The sequence below is a fragment of the Odocoileus virginianus genome, chromosome 9, assembly GCF_023699985.2.
Source record: "Odocoileus virginianus isolate 20LAN1187 ecotype Illinois chromosome 9, Ovbor_1.2, whole genome shotgun sequence".
NCBI classification, from domain to species: domain Eukaryota; kingdom Metazoa; phylum Chordata; class Mammalia; order Artiodactyla; family Cervidae; genus Odocoileus; species Odocoileus virginianus.
The window spans coordinates 47,284,795-47,305,688 of record NC_069682.1 but is presented as its reverse complement, the minus strand read 5'-3'; the positions used below and the strand labels follow the sequence as shown (position 1 = coordinate 47,305,688).

Here is a 20,894-nt window from a genome sequence, read left to right as displayed (position 1 = left end):
TGTTTTTTTTTTTTTTTTTTTGCAGTGAACAAACTTGTCGCTTTTGGAAAAATACTAAGTAAGGAAATAAAACATGTAAGTTACCTATTGGAGGAAGTCATCACAGTGGGTGGAACTGCCCCGTGTATTTGTTGTAAGAGGAACTCCATGTCCACGGGGACACCGAGCAGGGAACTCATGGGACAGGGGAGGATGGTGATGAATGATGAGAATCTGCGGTGCTCCAGGCCCTCAGCTCACGGCTGTGGAATGGCTGTCCTGGCCTCATGGAGCTTGCACATAAGTGGAGAAGATAGACTTTAAAGAAATAACTCCAAAGCTTACATTTGGAATGAGCCCCAACCCTTTAGACAAGGGACTCCTGCTGGCATCTTTGACCCTATTTCCCGTCCCCTTCACATGACCTGCTCCAACCCCCCTGGTCTTCCACGAATAGACCAAGGAGGGTGTAAGAGACGAAATAAGATGGGGACTGAGAACTGACCGCTGAACTTGGAAAAATATCTTTGAATATTTTTTTTTTTTAAACAACATTCATGTGTAGTTTTTGAGATTAAGAAAAAGATAAAAACAATTTAATCAGAAGTAAAGAAACAAGCATGGATGCTTTTCTAATGGAAAAAACAAATCAACTTAGAACTGAAACTTGCCGGGAGGGAAACAGGGCCACTGTGATCTCTGGGTGTGATTCTTCCTGCCTCATCAGGACACAGAGGCAAAGCTGAAACACATTTCCTAAGAGCCAGCCTTTCCTGGTGGGCGTCACTGCCCCTCGTGTGGGAGCCTAGGCCTGGACAGTGGGTCACCAGACCAGGGGCTTTAGGGACAGGCTGGAGGCCTCCCCTCAGATTTCCACAAACACAAGGAGCCTGTGGCCTGGGAGGCTATGGCGGGAGCTCTGGCAGCACCTGGGGCTCAGTATCCCAAGAAAACATCCACCCTGGCCCTAGCTGGCTTAGCAGCCCCCTTCCTGGCTTTAATTGTTACTGGCCATCCTTGGGGATGGGGAGTGCTGGTTTACCACCCCCTCAACGCAGCAGCACCTCATTAGGCACCGCCTTAGGCATCTTCTGGGTTACGAGTTGATGTCTCTGTGTGAGTGTGTAGTGAGGAGGGTGGATGGGAGTACGCACACAGGAGAAAGACAGGTGTGCACATGCATGCATGGGTGTGCCAAGCACAAGTATTCACACATGTGTGCATGGGTGGGTGCAGGGGTGCAGACACACATAAGCTTGTGTACAAGATGCTCGCATGTGCAAGAACATGCTCTGGTGCAACTTAGGAGTGTGTCAGAAGGGGACCGGGGACCAGGGCCAGGCAGGGGCGTGAACTGTGCACAGGAGAGTATCTGAATGTGGGTGTGAACCTGTTGGTGTGTGTCTGTGCCCAAGGTGTGAACAGATAGATGTCTGGGAGGGGTGTGAGCATGTGGGTACATACAAATGTGGGTGCACGCAGGGGAGGAGAGAAGTGGGGTGTATGCATGAGTGTGTGTATATTTGTGCAGGGAGGGCATGTGTGCAATGGGAATGGTGTACATGAGTGTGAATGTGAGGGTGTGTGTGCTGACGTAAGTGCTGGGGAGAAGGGGCCACAGCATGTGTGGGGATCACTGTCATGTACACTGTGTGTGTATGTGCCCTGTGAACATGCCTGGCACACACGGGGTAGTGAGAGAGGAAGGATGGTGGGGGAGATGCCCCCTCAAGTCTGGCTCCTGGTGGGCAAGGCCCTGTGTGGCCCCTGGCACAGGGTCCTGCCCTTGACGGGAGGCTCAAACTTGTACTGAGCACCTGCTTACTAGGCACTAGCCACAGGTCACAGTGGTGAAGAGGCCAGCCTGGAATTGCCCTGCTGGAGCTCATGACCCTGGGTGGGGCAGGCGGCTCCCAGGATGCATTCAGGAGGGGGTTGCATGGGTGATGACTGGGTAGACTCTACAGTTCCCAAGGAGGGGGCCTGGGGCTCTGATCCAGGAGTACCAGCTGCAGCTAGGCGCTGACTTTCCTCTGGAGTCAGGCTGATTCACTTACACCCTTTCAAGCCTCACTCTACAGCCAGGTCATGTCCTGGATGCCACAGGACACAGAGCCAAGTAAGATGGGTTCTCACTCTTGTGGGGCAGTCTTGAACACAGGCAATGATCACGTGCAGGGTGATCAGTAAGAAGAGGCTTGGGGATAAGGGTATTGGAAGAGATCTGATAAGACTTCCTGGAGGTGGTGGTCCCTGAGCTGAGTCTTGAAAGCTGACAAAGGCTAGGGAGAAGGAAAGGCATTCAAGAAGGGAGAACCATGTGAGCATGGGTGTAGAGGAGAGAAAAGGGCTTGGCACAATTAAGGGACCAGGGCAGAGTCCTTGGGACATACTCAATAACTGTGAGCACGCTGGGAAAGGGTTAGCCCAGGACTGAGCTACCTAGGACCCTAAAGGATGGCTTCAGATGCCATCTAAAGAGCAGCCCATCACTGAGAGCAGCCTACTGGTACCTGTTAGGTGGAGATGCCCCAGATGCTGCGGTGGAAATTAGCACCTGCCTTGGGACCAGCACAAATGAGGATACACATGGCCTTGTGAATAACATGGGAGCAGGCCCACTGGGATCAGTGTACTCTCTCCTCCATCGCCACTCCAGGCAACTCAGAGAACTGGACACTGTCCATATTCAGGCAAAGGGCAAACCCTGGTATCCCCCTCCATGCAGCAGGCAAACTCTTAAGGTGCCAAGACAGTTTGAAGCTTGGGCGCTAGGACCAGAAGATGCATATATCAGCCCTAGAAGGGTGACTTAGCAGAGTCATTTTCTCAAAGCTTCCACTTTCTCATCTGTAAATAAAGGGGTATCGCTGTCTCTTTCTCCTCAAGGCCAGATGTTCAGTGATTGGAAGAGCTGGCCTGAGATCTGTACGTTTCCCTGATTCCCATCTTTCTCCTGACCCACAGCCAGCTATTAGCAGAGCAGCTGGCTCACCTTCCAAGATCTGGCCAGACTCTGACCTCTTCTTACCACCTCTATTGTGACACCATCCATCACCTAGATCCTTATCTCAGCTTCCAAACCAGCCTCCCTGCTCCACCTCACCTCTCTGTGATGTATGCTCCCTACATACATACATGCTCTTCTGCAGCCAGAAGAGCCCATAAAACCTAAGGTAACATGATCATTCCTTTGTGCAAAACCCTCCTGCAGCCTTCATTGTTCTCACAGTGAGACCCAGGATCCTTCCTGCAGCCTTGCCAGCAACCGTGCTGGATTCTCGACTCACCTCAGGGCCTTTGCACTTGCCACTCTCTCTGCCTGGCACTCTCATCCCTTAGATATCTGTATGCTGGATCCTTCACCTTCTTCAGCCCTGAGAAGCCTTCCTGGGCACTGTGTATAGAGCACTACCCCCCTCAATGTCCCTTGCTCTGCTTTATTTTTCTAGAATACATATCACCCACCACCCAACATATTACAAGCATTTGTCAATTTCATCAGCATCTAAATCCCCACCTAGACTTATAAATCCTTTGAGAGGGACTCAGTTTTGTTCCCTGCAGTGTCCTCCAGGTTTATACCAGTGACTGGCATTTGCTGAATGTATGTTCTAGTTTAGATTCTAATTCTGCCATGCATGAGACCCCAGAAAGCATCTTAACCCCCTTGGAACTATGGTTTCTCATCAATAAAATGAGGATGATGATGATAATAATAATAACAATAACACTAGGGCTATTCTAGGATGAAACAGGGTAAAGTGTGTGAAGAGCTCAGTGCTGTGCCTGGCACAGAAGAAGTGCTCGGTGCAGGGCGTTACCACGGCAGTGGATATTTAAGGATGAATGAAAAGGAAGACAGACGATTGCAGCCTTAAGCCAGAGAAGCTAAAGATTTTCTCTGAGGCAGAACCAGCTCTGCCTCACTGTCTACATAAGATCACTTGGAGCGGAGCCTGTGCACAGGCTGTGTGCACTGTTGACAGGAGGCCAGGAGGGCCAGAGGCCCTGGTGAGTATTTGCTGGATTTAGATGGGACCTGGATGTAATGAAGAAATGCTCGCGGTGCAGTCGTTTTCAAAGCAGCAGGGAAAAAAACTACCATTCTATGTGTGCTGTAAGCATCTTTTACATTCTCCAGGCCTAGTGGGGCCAGGCGAGGCTGGGAGAGCAGGCAGGGGGTGTAACACCCACCATCCACTTTCTTGACAGCCTAAAGACCTTTTTTCCACTTCCCTATTTTGCAGAAGGAGAAACTGAGGCCCAGAAGTGAAGCCTGGAGAGGCTGAGAACCCTGGTGCGTCCTTTCAACCCCAAACCTCCAGGCCCAGCTGTTCCTTTAGGACAAGCCCTGGTGCTTCTCGGCCACGCTCTCATGGGTACAACACACCGATAAGGCCACATAACAGGAAGCCCTCATTCATTTAACTGTCACGACCTAGTGATGTAAGTACTGTTATAACCAGCCCCTTCCTCCAGGTGAGGAAGCTGAGATCTGACGAGGCAGGAAGGGGCAGAAGCAGGACTCAAACACAAACGTCAGACACATGCAATCTCTTCCCTCGGTGACCAGGTCCCCTCCGGCTCAGGCTTCTGGATTCTCAGGCTGCCATGGACACACACACATTTTCCCAGTTGAGATAAAGGCCCCCTTAAAGCGACATGCATTTATTAAATGACATTTGCCAAGGTTTCAGCACATTCTGTGGCCGACAGCAGTCTCCGGACAAGATTTTTCCCCAAGTTGACACTATTCACTGATGCCTTTTATAGTGCTTTTTGTAGTTCACGAAAGCACTTTCCACAGCTCTTCATTCCCTTAACCCTCAAAGGTCTCTGTGCAGGAGGAAAGACTGGTAGCATTTCCATTTTACAGATGAGGAAACCGAGGCTCAGAGCAGAGAAAGACACCTGCTCCAGAGCACACAGCCAAGAAACGGCATATTCACCTGGATCCACTCAGGAATGTGTTCCAAAGTGGAGGCCTCTCCATTGCCTCCCCTGCTAGACAGAGGGTCTGGGGTACCATCAAGATGGAGGGTGAGAGAGGCATCCTGGCTGGAGCATCTGAGCTCCAGGAAGGGACCAGCAGGAGAGCAGCCAAGCTGAGCCTCTGCTTCACAGAAGGGGAAACTGAGGCTCAGAGGGACAGCGTGGTGGTTCCAAGTCCTGGTTGGTAAGTGAAAGAGCAGGGCCTCCACCTGCTCTTTAGAGTCCCAACCAGAAAATGATGACTGTACTGTAATAACAGTAATAGTAACGATGGCTAACAGGCATTGAGCACAGGTATTACCAGGAGCACAACAGGCCTTACCACCCTCCACAGGGACCCAGCAACACAGGCTGTCCTACCCCCACTTCACAGAGGGGAAGACTGAGGCTTGGGAAGGTACAGCCACTTGCTCAAGTCACAAGGCTGCAGAGGAGTCTGAATCCACCCACATCCTCACCCACTGCATCAGATGGGTTGGTGTGATGAAAGACCCTCGGGGGAGGCTGGCACTGAATCAGGCCCTCCAAGCCGAATCCCAGCCGAGAGAGTATAGCATGAACTGCGTTGTGTTTCATGGTTTATGAGTTTACACTTGGGCAAGCTGTTCAGTACCAAGTTTAAATACCAATTCTGGCGTTTCTGGCCCCTCACCTCCATCCTAGATGGCACTGATACTTTGAGCTTCCTGATTATCTTGAAGTGAAATGAAAGACGCTTAGTCATGTCTGACTCTTTGCAATCCCATGGACTATCCAGTCCATGGAATTTTCTAGGCCAGGATACTGGAGTGGGTAGCCTTTCCCTTCTCCCGGGGATCTTCCTGACCCAAGAATTGAACCAGGGTCTTCTGCATTGCAAGTGGATTCTTTATCAACATAGCTATTTCACACGATGGGCAGGGATTTGTAGTCATGGTCCCCTTACAGAAGCAGAACTGTGTAATGGTTAGGGCACAGGTCTGTTTTCTGACCAGATTACTGCCTGTGTGACCTCAAGGTTCTGAGCTCCCTTTTAAAAAATGAGGATCTTTCTTCATTCAAACAACATATATTAATCTGCCTACTTTTAGCAGGCCCAGTATAAGGTCCCAGAGGCCCAGCAGTGAATAAGACATAGTCCCTACTCTCAGATAGCTTATATTCTAGTGGGAGAGACAGGGGTGAAATAATGAAACAAAACGGCTAGGAGTGAAAATACATTTAGCACCATGAAAGAGAATAATAAGCAGAACCAGTTTTAGAATAGGGCAGTTGGGAAAGGCATCTCTGAGGAGGTGAGATGGCAGCTGAAGGCTGAAGGAAGCAAAGGCCAGGGAAGGTGCTCTGGTCGGAGAGAAGAGCAAGTGCAAAGGCCCTGAGGTAGGAAAGTAGCCGGCGCACATGAGGTTCAGAAAGAAGACTGCTGTGGCCGAAGCCCTTGGAGGAAGATGAGTGTGGTATGAGTTGCGGCTGGAGAGATGGATGTTTTCCAGAAAATGCCATGTCTCAGGGATCATAGTAAGGAATTTGATTTTATTTGAAGGGAATCACTGAAAAGTTCAGAGAAAGACCAAGAGGATTTGATTCACTCCAGGCGCTATGGGTAGAGACTGAAGCGGGTAAGAGGGGAAACAAGACAGCAGTGATGAGGATGCTGCAGTGTTTAGGGGCCTGAGTTCAAATCTAGCTCTGTACTTATAAGCTGTGTGACCTTAGGCAAGTCCCTTCACCTCTTTGAATGTCTGTTTCTTCATCTGCCCAAATAACAATAGTTCCCATCTCACAGAGCAGCGGTGAGAATTAAATGAGATGAAGTATAGAGTGATCATCCTATCACATGACCTCACATGTTCAATGTCAAGTGCTCAGTGAACTAGATCCTCCTTGGTCTGGCCCTGACCTCTCCTAACGCCCACACTGCCTATCTCCGTAAGTCCAGCCTCACTGGCTAGTCTTGAAACACAGCTAACCCATCCCAGCCTCAGGACCTTTGCACTTGCTACTCCTGTGTGGCCTGCTGAACCTGACATTCCCTTGGTTGCTCCCTCAGTTTTACCCAGGCTTCTGCTCTTTGGAGAACACCCCCACGCCATCCCCACTCAACCTTCTATGCTCTTGACCTGCTTTAGCTCTCTTCATGGCACTTGTCTCCACCTGATGTAACGTTTACTTGGGTTTGTTTTTCCTTTCTCACTAGAATGTCAGCTTCATCAGAGCAGGTGTTTTTGTCTGTCTGTAGCTGTATTCCTAGCACCTAGAGCCACCCCTGGCACAAAGATGCCCCAAAATATTTGTTGAATGGATATTTATAATTAAAATAACTGTAATAAGGACAGAAAAGTGATCAAGAGTAAACCGAGGCTTGGATTTAACTTTACTTAACTCTCACTGGCCACGTGACCTTGGGAGGAGCCCAACTTAGCTTTGGAGATCCTCAGTTTCCTTATCTGTAAAAGGAGGATGAAGGACTTCATACATTTTGGCTCATTATAAGGATTAGACAATGGCACATGTTTAAGTATGGATGGATGAAATGATGCCTCATATCTAGCAGTCTTTACCCATCCTCCCTCCTCCTGCTTTTCCCAGAAAAATGAGGGGCAGGTGAAACTCGAATGGCAGATGAGTGTTGACGCTGAGGTTCCTCATACCATTCCTCATCTCACAATGTTTGAAATTTTCTAAAATAAAAAGATAAGGAAGAGGCAGCAGAGATTCCCAGCTCAGCTAGTGCCTGAGCACACCGTACACGACTTCCTTCCGGCCTGGGCTGCCACTTCTGAAGGACACCGTAGGCTGGCATTGTCACCCCCACGCTCCGGCCCTCCCGCCTGCAGGCTCGTCTCTCACTCCTGGCTCCCAACCTCCCCCTGGTCCACACACCTGACCTCCCTCAGCTCCTGGCTTAATCTGCAGCCATCTCACACTCTGCGCCCCCAAACGGATGTGCCAGGAAATCTTACAGACACAAAGAACCAATTCTGTATAACCGCCAACTTCCACCTCAGCTGTTTTGCATCTCTCTGGACTGAGGGCCTGGCAGGACACCTGGCAGGGAAAAATCCACCTTGTGGAGGGAGCCATCAAAAGACCTATCCCAGGAACACCCAAGCTAACAGGAAAGCACTTTCAGCTGTGAAAATAGATGCTTCCTTCTTCAGTATGGGATGGAAACACATCTTGGGAACAGCCGCTGTCTGTGCCTCCCAGAAGGATGGACTGACTGACAAAAATACGCGAGGAGTGCCAAGAGGGCAGGAGAGCAGCACCCCTGCACCTCAGTCTCTCTGCCGGTCAGAGTGGAGGGACGCCGAGGCGTGAACATCAGAGGTGCTGTGGTCATCTGGACTCTAACACTTACTGTGTGGCCTCGAGCAAGTTGCTCTGCCTCTCTGAGCCTAGTGTCCTCAATGGTCAGATGGATTTGATGATAACCATGCACATCACCCAGGGTAACTGTACGTACCACTGGGATCTTATGGGCCAAGTGTTGAGCCCAGTAAGGGGTCAGGAATGATGCTTCCCATTATTATCACTTTGGTATTTTCCATGGAATGTGGCATCCTGTCAGATTTCTAGCTTTAGTGATGGAAACTTCCAACCCATCTCGGTTTTAAAGAGCCTTGGTCTGAATGACAGGGGGCTTGGCGTGCCACGCAGGCCTTGCCAGGGATCTGCTTTGTGAGCCCAGCCAGCCCTGACCTCTCTCAAGGCTGCAGTTTTCTTGGCCGCACAAAGAGGTGCTGACTGACGGCAGCTCTCTCAGGCCTCCTCCAGCTTTCCAGGTCTGGGAATCCACAATTCCAGCCCTGTGGATCGAGACAGAGACACCTAGAGGCAGGCTATGCCCACGGCGGGCGCTGAGTCCCAGGAACTATTCAGTCACACCAGCCAGTCTCTGCTCAACTTGTCTTCCCTGACTGCACAAAAGCCACAGGGAAAAGCATGATGCTCATGTTCACTTGCCACAGCTCTTGTTTTGTGAGCGCCTCTCTGTGCAAGGCCTTTGCAGGGTTCTTTACCAACATCAGTCCCACTCCCATAGATGAGGAAACCCAAACGGAACCAAACGACGACTACTGAATGTAACGTGTGGTAAGTTGGTACTAAGCGCTTACTGCATGCCAGGCACGGCTTCAAGCATTAAATGTGGGTTAACTCAGTCCCTGAAATACAGTTGTTGATGTCATCTTCATTTTACAGATGAGGAAACCTAACCACCTGGCTCAATAAATTGTCCAAGTAGGCTAGGCTGTGTCTGTGCGTGGAAAGGCTACAGTGCAGAACCACTATGTCAACCAGAGTTAAACATGCACTAAAACGTGATTTAAAAAAAACAAGGGAAAAGTAATAAGTAGCCTCAGATAAATCCTGGGGTGAGGGTTCAGAGGAGGAAGAGATCCATGGAACAAGAGGCAGCACAAAGGGAAGGCTGAGTAGGTTTGGACATGTAATGATAGGGACATATAGGAAAGGGCATCTCGGGTGGCACAAACAGCATAAGCAAAGGCACAGAGATGAGAGAGTTCAGCTGAGGTTGTGGATTTGTACAAAGGCATTAACCAAACTTTGGTAAAGTATGCCTGCAACGCTGGAGTCCTGGGTTCGATCCCTGGGTTGAGGAGATCCCCTGGAGAAAGGAATGGCAACCCACTCCAGTATTCTTGCCTGGAGAATCCCATGGACAGAGGGGAGCCTGGTGAGCTATTGTCCACGGGGTCACAAAGAGTCGGACACGACTAAGCAGCTAACACAGACACACATTTACCAAACTGGGTCAGGCCCTGTGTTAACGGCCATTAAACAAACCCAATGCCTCTTACTCGTATGTTTGGGGAACCCTGGAGTGAAAAGGGTCCAGCTGGGGCTTCTACAAGTGGAGGCCATCTCAGGGTCTCTCAGGTGCTGATACACTTGAGCTGCCAGGAAATCTCTGGCTGCAGGGAGGAAGTCTGGCTATCTAGCAGCATCTCAACAGGTCAGCTCTTAGGGCCTGTCAGGGAGGGAGCCCAGGCCCTGTTGTAGGTTTTGTTTTTTGTTTTTTTTTAAAGAAAACTTGGACCCACTCAACAGTTTTGAACAGGAGAGTGACATAATCAGAACTGTGTTGACAGACCAAGAATCTGAACGCATTAAAAACAGGCGGGGGGGGGGGGGGGGAGGGAGGCACCTTCCATCAGTTCAGGACTACAAATAAGAAAATAATCTGTCGCACGGAGCCATTGGAAGCAGCAAGCGAATGCGTGTGGGATTCATACAACAGTTTTAGACTGCCTTCCTCTCACACACCCCCTCTCCATCTGTCGCAAAGGGCACCAGGAAGATGCAGGGAGGAAGATTCCAGCTCTAGGGGCTCCAGAGCTCAGCAGCCCAGATCAGGGGCTCTGACAGGAGCCACACTGCTTCCATGAGCTGTCATTTAGGAGGGCCAAGGGGCTGCCAGTGTTCCCATCCTCAGGGCACTTTCAGAGAAACAACTGTGGCTCAGTTAAAAACTTCTGCCCCAGAAGGAACCCTTTCACAAACTGCCATCTGAGCTGGATAGGGGGACCCTCTCACACCATTGGAAAATACCCTTGATTAAGTCATCAAATGTCTCCCCTCAAAGGCTACCCAGTCATAAGGCCAAGATTCAAAATCCAGGCTGCCTACCACTTACCCCTTGGACAAGTTACTTCCCTAGTCTGGACGCTATTTTTCTCATCTGCAAAATGGGGATAATAGTTAACTCACACTTTGCTTTGCTGACTAATAGGATTACATAGATAAGGCACTACTTAGGATTCAGCCAGGAATACAGGCAACATTCAAGGAATGTTGGTTCTCCTCCCTTCTCTCAACACATGGATTCCATTAGGACTTCATACTTGCTAAGTGATGGCAAGTAAAGGAATGAATCACACCACGAGTTTCCACGGGGTTGGTAAAGGAGTAATTAATGGCAAGAAAGTACCCAGAGAACACCAAGACCTCAAAGGACCTTCCACAGACTCTTTGGGGCCAAGGCACCCCGCCCCGTTTCTTCTTCTTGTGAAAGAGGAAGTGAGTTGAACTTCACCACTTAGGAAAGTACAGAGGAATCACCAGCATGCTACCCTCTTCCGAAGAGTGAGATGTTCCCCAGAGCGCTCAGCTATTCCCCAAAGCCTGACACCCACTTTGGCCTGGCCTTCTCCAAATCAGAGCAAGAAGTGAATGGGAGTTTATCTAAAGTCTGTCCAGCAGGGGTCCCAGAGGTCCTCAGACCCAGAGGGGCCAAGTGAGGAGCCTGCAGCCTCGATGTGTCAGGCACCGCTGCTGCGACTGCAGAATCCAGCTTCCCAGGTGCCCCCAGCCCAGGCCCCTTGCCCTCCTTGCCACCTCAGAACCTCCCTTGCTGAAGTCGTTTGAGGAAACACTGGCTCCGAGAACACAAGTTGGTGACTTCACTGGCCTCTTTTTCAGAACTTCTCTTTGGCAACATTTGTGCTGAAAGCAATCTTTAGAAACTTCTTCCCTGCCTCCCCTATCCAAGATAATTCACATGAGTAGCCCCCTACAAACAGTGATCATGTGAAACCATAGCAGTCATGTGACACCTCCTAGGCCGATAGTTCTGCCGGAGACACTAGTAGTCATTCAATCCAAAGGCGCCTTCCCAAGCCTGACATTTGAGTTCCTCACTCAAACAAATCCATTTTCTTAGAAAATTGGACAACTGCCTCCTTCTACCTTCCTGCTATTCTGCCCTGCCTCTCTTCGCTTTGTCATAAAGTCCATGCCTGGAGACCTGAGGGAAGGGTCTGAAGCCCCATCCTTCAGCCAAACCAGGTGAATTCCATGCCAGGGCCGACGGTGACCAGGACCCTTTAGAACCGAGTGAAGGATGCTGAGAAACTTGAGCTCTGGGGGTGACACCCCTTCCCCACCACCCTCAACCAAGAAATTTATTCTTCCCTTCTAAGATTTATTTATTTCAAAGTTAATCTTGGCCCCTCTGCTGCTCCCACTTTTTCAGGCTATTGATGCTGAATGGATTGGAACGGAAGTTTTACAGCCTAATCTTTACCATTTTATAGATTGTTTTTATAGCAACAGGGGGAGAATTTCCTCATGAGAAGGGTGGTGGTGCTCCCAGGCAGGCCTGGGAACAGCAGCTGCCCACTTGTTAATAAGCATTACCCTGAATTTCCTGGGGACGGAACCACAGGGTCCTGGTTAGAGAAGGGTCTCAAACAGACATTTAGAAATTAACTTGGGCCCAATTCCCTGTTTCAGGGAAATTAAGCACTTGTGAGAGAATCTCATGCATCCCAGGCCAGGAAGGAGGGCAGGGCAGAGCCTCAGACTTTTACTCGGTGTAAATGGTCAGCTCATGCGGGAAGGAGTAGATAGGAGACACCACTGACTCATCATAGAGACATGAAATCTATTAGGGCTTCCTCTTGCCCAGCAAGGGCCCAACTATAATTGAAATACTGGGGAGTGGGGGTGTGGATGTGTGTGTGGGGTGCCTGCGTGGGTTTTGGGGGCTCAGTGGAAACAGTGGGGCAGAAAGAAGCTGCTGTCCACCCCCTCTTCTCCCTCCACCCACTCTTTGCTAGTTCTCCCTTTCTCACTGCTATCAGATGGTTACCAGTCTCTAGGCAAATGCAGAAGGAGGGGGGAGGTGGGTACTGAGCTCATCTTTACCTCCTTCCCTCAAGAGAGGGAGGTGCAGAGACCCCCTCTGCTGACAACACTGCTTCAAGCAGCCAAAACCAAAATCCCATTCTCCCCCCAACAACTCCTTTAACACAGTTTCTCTGCCCTCCACACCCTCCCAGGAGACTCAGGGTGCTGCAAAACCCCTTTAAGAAGCAGGGCTCCTGAATGGTGACCTCACCCTTTGGCGAACACACGGTAGCCTTCAGAGCCCGCCTGCTGGAGACAGCCAGGTGTTTGATGTAGGCCAACAAAAAGACATGCTCAGAGCCACAGGTAACAGCCCCACTGAGCACCTGAGCTGCAGCGAGCTGCCTGGAAACCTGGGGAAGGCAGGAGGAAGGAGGGGGGCCACAGAGCAGCTGGGAGCACGACCATCCACCCAGAGGCTTTGGCAACCTCAGGGACAATCCGCTGTGTTTTCACATCGGCATCTGCAGATCGCAGCCACTCACCCCGGAGTTACCCTGGCCTCCTTTCCTCTCTCTCCCCCACAAACACTGTTTTACTCTGCGCAGCAGAAGGAGAGCTCACTCTTCCCCAATTGTCATAGCCTGTTTCTGTTCCATCCTGGCCAGTACAGGAAGGACCTCTGCCCTTTCCCCTTCTCTGAGACCCTGAAGTCAAACATGTGGAAAACATAAGACCTGGGAGAGAGATTCCAGAGGAGCCAGGGCGCCTTGCTCTGAAAGCCACTGACAGCCCGCCTCCCCCATCGGATTGGGCAGGGACCAGTGAACCAGCTCTTCTGGGTCTGTTCTGATGCCCAGCCTAGTGGCGCACAGTCAGAGTCCAGAGAGACTGGGTTCCATCCTTGGCTGTGTGACCTTGGGCAAGTCGCTGTCCCTCTCTGGGCCTCAGTTTCCTCATCTGTAATCCTGGTTACAGGCACCTCTCCCCCTATTACTGCTCGACATTAGCCGAGTGGCTCCGAGTGGCCGGCTGAGAGGCCTGGGCCGGCAATTTGGGGACGGCAGCGGTGGGCGGTGCGGGTGCTTACCTGTCCAGGCGCTGGACGCGGCAAGCAGCAGGCAGAGCAGCGGCCTGAGGCGGCCGGGGGCCGGGCGGGTTGGCTCCATGGGCCGCGGCTGCGGAGCGAGGAGGGAGAGCGGCCGTGAGTGCGCGCTCGGGCGGGCGCGGGCTGGAGCGGGGAAATGACTAAGGCTCCCCCCTCTCCCCCCACCTCTCCTCCTGGCCGGGCTTCCCCCCTCCCTGGAACAGGCGCCTGGAGCGGCTTAGGAGGCGCCGTCAGTGCCGCGGTTTTCGGAGGAACCCCCCTCCCCCGAGCCCCGCCACCCCGGAGAGATCAAGAGACGGAGAAGGGGAGAGACCCCAAGCGCGCGCGAAACGAAGCCAGGGACGGCCCGAGAGAGCCGGCAGGAGAGGGAAACAGACCCAAGGGAGCCAGGCAGAGAGCCAGAGACACAGAGAGGCGAGAGCTGAGGAGAAAGAGAGAGAGAGAGCGCGCGCGGAGTGAGCGAGGCGGCGCGCAGATCGAGACAGACAGCGCGGGAGAGGGAGGACCGCGAGGGCAGGGCGAGGGGCAGCGGGCCCGGCCGCCCCCGCCGCTGCCCACCTGCCCCACCCGGGCTCCTCGCGGCGCCGCGGCTCGCTTCCTCCGGCCCGCAGTCCGGGCAGGGGGCGCCCCCCCGCCCTCCTTCCCTTCCCCTCCTCCCGCCGGCCTCGCTGGAGGCTGCGGGGCTCGGGCCCCGCGGGCACCTCCGCCGAGCGCCCGCCGGCTGCGCGCCCCGGGGAGGGAGGGAGCGAGAGAGAGAGGGCGGTGCGCAAGGCCCGGGCACCCCCTCACCCCCGCCCGGGCCCGGGTTGTGGTCCCGGCCGCCGGCGCCCCGCTCGGCTCGGGACTGGACGAGCCCGGGCTTCGACAATGTGCCAGTTCAGACACCCGCGCTGTGGCCCCGGCCCCGAACCGCCTCCCCCTCGCCCCCTCCCTCGGCCAGCCGGGCTCGGACCTGCGCCGCCCGGCGGACGAGAGCTGCGAGACGGTGGAAGCGTCGCCTGGGCTGCCCCGAGGCCGGGTCCCTCGCTCCACTTTGCGCAAACTTGTTTTTCTAAGGTCAGCACCGCAGGCCGGCTACATCGTCCTCTTAAGGTGGACTGGGGAAGTTGCGGCCGGCCTCCCCTCACCTCCGGACTCTGGCCACGGCCAGTCCCGGCTTCCCTCCCCGGGAGGCTGGAGGCGGCTCAGGAGCGCGGGGAGTGGAGGAGGGGGAAGTCTGCCTTTCGCCCCTCCTCTGAGGCCCTGTCCCCGGACCCCAGAGCCAAGGCCCCTCTCGGGGTGGGTGAGGGCCAGAAGGGTCCCTATCCTCTCAGATCTGGGCCGAGGTGAAGGAAAAAGCAGGAAGTAAGTGAAGGTAGGGGGAAGGGGGCAGGAAGGAGAGAGTGATGGTACAAAAATAGCGTGTGTGTAGGAAGGACTTCAGTACCGCCTGGAAAAGCGGCGCGGGGAGGAGAGGGAGCTGAAGGGGGGCTGCGGCCAGGAAACCGGGAAAAGAGTCCGGGCCTCTCTAGGGAGGTGGGCTTTCCCCGCCAGGTGCCCGTCTGTCAAGGAGGTGCCTCTATGTCAAGGATGGCTGCTTCAGGGATGGGGAGGGGCCAGGAAGAGGTGCGGGGCCAGGGGAACTAGGAAGACCTGTGCTTCAGGAAAATGGCAGGAGGTGAGGAAGATGAGGGGATGGGAGGAGAGCAGGAGCCAGAAGCCTGGAGGCAGGACAGAGCCTGCTGGTGAGAAAAAAGCAGCCGGTTTCCCTCTCTCAATTCCTCTTTCTGTCCCCTTCTTTGAGGGAAAGCTGTATTCCCAATAGCACCCAGGTCAGGGATGGGGGTGAGAATGCTCTGGTCACCAGACCAAAGAAGACTCCAGAATGGGGGAGGGAGTGGAGTCAAAGACCCTCTAATTGTAAATAAACAATAACCAATTTGGCTTCAAAAAGCCCTTAGGATGATATGAAGCAAGGTAAGAGAGGGGTCAGTCCTATAAACTGAGGAGAAATTGAAGCCCAGAGAGGGTGTGGACTTGCCCAAGGTCACACAGCAAGACCTAGGGTAGAAACAAGGTTTGAATTTCTGATTCCCAGGTTAAAGATCTTTGTACAACGACACCCTCATCCCTCCCTGGCCCTACCCCAGCCTCCCTGTTAAATGCCTGGTCTGATATGGTGCTAAGACAAGAGGCAGGCAGGGTGCTGCCTCTGTTCAAATCCTGCCAGCCACCTCTTGTGAGCTGTGTAGACTTGAGAAAATACCTTATTTTTGTGGCTCCATTTCCTGAGCCAACAGGAGTATCAACCTAAAAAGGCTGGAGTGAGGATTAGATGAGTTGGTATTTGTACAACATTTAAAAACTGCCACATGGCATTTGACAAATAAGTCAAGCATTTGACAGCAGTCCTCAGGAACCTACAGGGTTCTGGACAGTATGTGAAGTGTAAGGGGATTTTCTTTGGGTGCAGAAAATACAGCAGAGACCCACGCCATGTCCCTGTCCACGACGAATTTACATTCTAGTGGGGAGACAGATAAGTAGACAAGCAGAAATAATTAATGAACAACAGAAGGTCGAGCTTACACAGTGAGAAGGGTGCGCTGATTTGGATAAGGGTAAGTCCTGAGACTGGGAGCTGAATCATACACACACAAAAAAGGGCACCAAGGTGAGGATTTGGGGATTTGCTCTTCCAGGAAGAGGGACCAGCACATATAAAGGCCCGGGGGCTAGCTTGGCTGGAGCGGAGTGAGCAAAGGATGGGGGAGACTGGTCTAAATGGGTGACCTCGCAGGCCTTGGTCAAGTACCTGCATTTATTCTGCAGGGAAGAAATAATTGGCGCTGTTAAGCAGGGGAGTGCCATGGTCTGATTTATGTGTTTAAAAGGCCACTGTGGCTACAAGTGGAGAGTGGGCTGGAGGGAGGAGAGTGTGGAATCAAGGAGATGTTCTGGGGTCCTCCTAGTATCTGAGGTGAGGGTAGGGAGTCTCCAACTGTTCAAGGCCACATCTGACTGAAACCATGAAGGTGACCAGTGGGGCTCCTGGGTAAAACCATCACCTGAATCTATCTGGGTGGGAGTGGGGCAGGGCTGCTGCTGAAGGTCAGAGATGAGGCAGCCTCCCGGCCTGGGCTTCCAGAAGGCTCTGCTGTTCACTGCACACACACACACAGACCTGCCTGGGATTAGGAACCTGCGGATTAGGGAAGGATAATAATGGAACCAGCTGCTATTTATGTAGTACCTTCAGCCAGGGCACCCAGCCGGGCTTCCCAACAGCCTTCCTTCTTCACCAGGAGGGGGTCTGGGCCTTGTTCTCCTGAATCAGCATCTACATAAAAATCACCCTTGGCTGACTGCCAGGTCTGGGAGATCATTGAGACCAATGGGCATCTGGATATATACTGAGGTAGAGGGACAATTTGCCTGAGGTCACGCAGATTATGGCAGATAATTGAGGTGAATCAACCCCCTCCATGGGAGGCTGGGCACTGGGGATGCAGCAATTGAGAAAAACAGACAAGAACCTCACCCCAAGGAACTAACAGTCTTGTGGGGACAAGCAAGTCAGTCTGTAAAATAGCTAGTCTGTCAGAGGAGGACAGGCTACAGGGGTAAATGAAGCAGGTAGGGGCCCAGGATTTATTTTTCTGGGCTCCAAAATCACTGCAGATGGTGATTGCAGCCATGAAATTAAAAGACACTTACTTCTTGGAAGGAAAGTTATGACCAACCTAGACAGCATATTAAGAAGCAGAGACATTACTTTGCCAACAAAAATAATAGTCTAGTCAAGGCTATGGTTTTTCCAGTGGTCATGTATGGATGTGAGAGTTGGACTATTAAAGAAAGCTGAGCACCGAAGAATTGATGCTTTTGAACTGTGGTGTTGGAGAAGACTTTTGAGAGTCCCTTGGACTGCAAGGAGATCCAACCAGTCCGTCCTAAAGGAGATCAGTCCTGGGTGTTCATTGGAAGGACTAATGTTGAAGCTGAAACTCCAATACTTTGGCCACCTGATGCGAAGAGCTGACTCATTGGAAAAGACCCTGATGCTGGGAAAGATTGAGGGCAGGAGGAGAAGGGGATGACAGAGGATGAGATGGTTGGATGGCATCATCGACACTATGGGCATCAGTTTGGGTGAAGTTGGTGATGGACAGGGAGGCCTGGGGTGCTGTGGTTCATGGGGTCGGAAAGAGTTGGACACGACTGAGTGACTGAACTGAACTGAGGGGACCAGGACTGATGATGAGAGGGGAGGGCATCAGGGGAGGCCTCAGAACAGGTGATATTTGGGCAAAGACCTGAAAGATGTGAGATGGAGCCAGGGGTAGCTCCATCAGGCTTTGGTCCTTGACTTTGTAACTCCCTGGTGTAACACGTCAGCACATCCCCTGCTGGACCATCCCTCCACATCCAGAGCCAAAGCACTCCTCAGCCCCTTCCTTCTACCGCTCAGGTCCAGTCCTCCACCATCTCCCACCCTGTGCGTTCTCCACTCAGCAGCCAGAGGTCAGACCATGTGCCTCTCCTGTTGTCCAGCGTTGGTGGAAAGAAGATGTGAAAGAGTATGAGGAGGGGAGGGTCAGGGACTTGAAGTCAAGACTCTGCCTATTTGATTCATGCAACTTGGGGAAAAAAATTTTTTTTGAGCCTCAGTCTGTTCATCTGTGAAACAGGAATAACAAGGTCCACCCTGGTCAAGGGTTTGGTGGTGGCACAAACATGAAAGCTGCTGTGGTGAGCCTTTGTGGAGTTTGTCCCTGCTGGTAGGGTGATGATGCCCCTGTGTGTGCCAGGCCTGTTTACAGGGATCGTCTTGTCAAAGCCTCAGAAATTCCACCATGTCCTCAGAGGTGAGGAAGCAAGGCCAGGGACAGAAAGCGACTGGACCAGGGTCACTCTGCCAGGGCACGCAGGAGCCTGCAGAGACCCAGCTTTGCCGGGCGCCAGGCCTGCAGGCTCTGCCCCTCGTTTCCCATCACCCTGGGCTGGCGTCAGCAGGCAGGCCCGCCAGCCGCCTTTGTGTGGGGCCTGTCAGGAGGCCGGAGCTGCCAACGACCTATTTTTCTGGGCAAGAGGAGCCATTTGAAGTTAGAGGCCTCAGCTGCGGAGCCAGAACAATAAAAATAAAAACAGCAAGGACTCCTGGGCAGCTTGGACCAGGGAACCAACCGCCCCAGCGAGGAGCTGCTAAAAGGCTGGAGAGAAGTTGGTGGGGGCTGAAGGAAGGAGTGTCCTCACTGCGCCCCCCTGTTCTCTGACCTGCAGCTGGGTCATCTCCAGCGGTCACGCAGCTATTTTATAGCTGTGGAAACTGCAGTTCAAAGGGATGGAGTTACTTACTCTGGACATGGGACAGACAGCTAGTGAGCGACCAAGCCAGTTAGGATTCGAACTCACTTCGCCAAATAATAGGAGTTTCCATTTGCTCAGCATCTACTATGCTTTGTTGTTTTTATTTAGTCGCTAAGTCATGGCTGACTCTTTTTATGATCCCATGGATCATAGCCCATCAGGCTCCTCTGTCCTTGGGATTTCCCAGGCAAGAAGACTAGAGTGGGTTGCCATTTCCTTCTCCAGGGGATCTTCCAGACCCAGGGATCGAACCCAGGGTCTCCTGAATTACAGGCAGATTCTTTAACAACTGAGCCACCTGGGAAATCTCCTGCTGTGCTTTACTGGCATGTTTTTTGTGACATATTCAAACCACACCTGGGTACTAAGAATTCCTCTAAGCTGCCTTATAGGGGTCTCTGTTCTCAGGTCACTTTGCCGGACCATCCTTTTAAGATCCCCTCCCCCCCCCCCCCCCCCCCCACAGTGTGTTCTGCCTCCTTCTCTACTTTCTTTTATGTTCATCACAGGCATCACAACCTGCCAGCACTGTGCCTCTGCCCTCCATGTCGTCCATCTCTTTAATGAGTCGCGGGTCAGCCTATCCCTGGGCCCAGTGCCCGGCCTTGGGAGCACATACTATGGTGAAACCCCCAGCACTGCCTTTGACCAGCCATGGGGCAAGGTTCTCTGCTCATCTGTGCCTCACTTACCCAGATTCAGGAACTGATGGAATCAGACCTAAAAAGTCTCTGGTAAGGAAAATGAGTTAATCTGGGGAAAGATATTGGCTGTTGCCATAGTTTTCTTCCAGCACTAAGCCTCCAGCACCTTAATAGTGAACAATAGGTTATCAATAAATATCTATTCAATTACAAAAGCAACCTGCTCACAATCCCACAGTAAGACATCTAAAACATCCATTGGCAGAATCTGGATTTGAGGAAGCATTTCCCTGAGCCCGTGCATCAGTGCACTCTACTTTATAATCACCTCTCCACAGCCCCCACCTTCCCGCCACAGAGCAGGTATCATCCTCACCTGGAATGACTGTTAAACCACGGATCCCAGTTTCTGATTCAATGGGTATCAGGTAAGATCTGAGAACTTGCATTTCTGACGAGGTCCCAGGTGATGCTGATGTTGCAGTCCAGTGGATAGACTGGTAGGACCACTGAATAGACTGGTTGGACTGTTTCATGAGCCCAGTTTCAGCTTTCCTATTGGCTGGTTTGCAGTCTGTCTGTCCTTCTGCTTTCTGTCCTCCCCACCTAGGGGAAAACAGAGAGGGCAACAGTACTGGCTCAGAGGCTGCAGGTAGTGCCCGCAAAGCTGAGGGGCTGTGACAGATCACAGAGCCAGGGCCTGAGAGAGCCGTGCTGTATGTAATTAGTGCTTTCCAGGGGAAGTCAGCGACTAAGCGACTTGGCAGGCAGGCAGGCAGTTCGCCTGAGCTCGTCAGGGGTGGGACCGCACTGTCAGGCCCTAAACACTGTTCTCAGGCTCTGAAGATCTGGCTCTGCTTGGAGCTGAGCTCAGCTGTGCAGAACCTAACCTCCCCCAACCATCTGGGCGGCAGGGTCTCCTGAAGGGTGGGGGGGGGTGTGCAAGGGTGGCGTCAGGACAGAGTTGATTGACTCAGCATGCACTGGGGGACCTGAGTTCAAGTGCTGACTCAGCCTAATGATAACACGAATTATAGCTAAAATATTAGGACTGCTTACTAAGCCCCAGACCTAAAGGATTTCTGTGGATTCTCTCATGCTTCTCACTCAATTCTCTTATGTGGACACAATTCTTATCCCCATTTCACAGATGGGAAAACTGAGGCTCAGAGGTTAAGGGGCTTGTACAAGAACACACAGCCTGTGAGTTGCAAAGTTAGGCTTTGGATCCAGGGGTTATCATCCCC

At 52.3% G+C, this 20,894-nt stretch overlaps 1 protein-coding gene across 9 annotated transcripts in view; it reads right to left on the bottom strand.

Annotated features, from left to right (window-relative positions):
- The window catches only part of LOC110145851 (tyrosine-protein phosphatase non-receptor type substrate 1), a 70,930-nt gene that overhangs the window by 26,992 nt on the left and 23,044 nt on the right, over positions 1–20,894 (bottom strand). For 2 of the 9 annotated variants that reach the window (XM_020906327.2, XM_020906328.2), the window contains exons 1-2: positions 14,607–14,691; positions 13,637–13,724 (exon numbers count right to left, since the gene is read on the bottom strand). In XM_020906327.2, coding sequence (XP_020761986.2) covers positions 13,637–13,715 — 79 coding nt within the window. In that variant the 5' untranslated portion in view covers positions 13,716–13,724; positions 14,607–14,691. The other 7 variants (XM_070472318.1, XM_070472320.1, XM_070472321.1 and 4 more) reach the window with 7 other exon arrangements.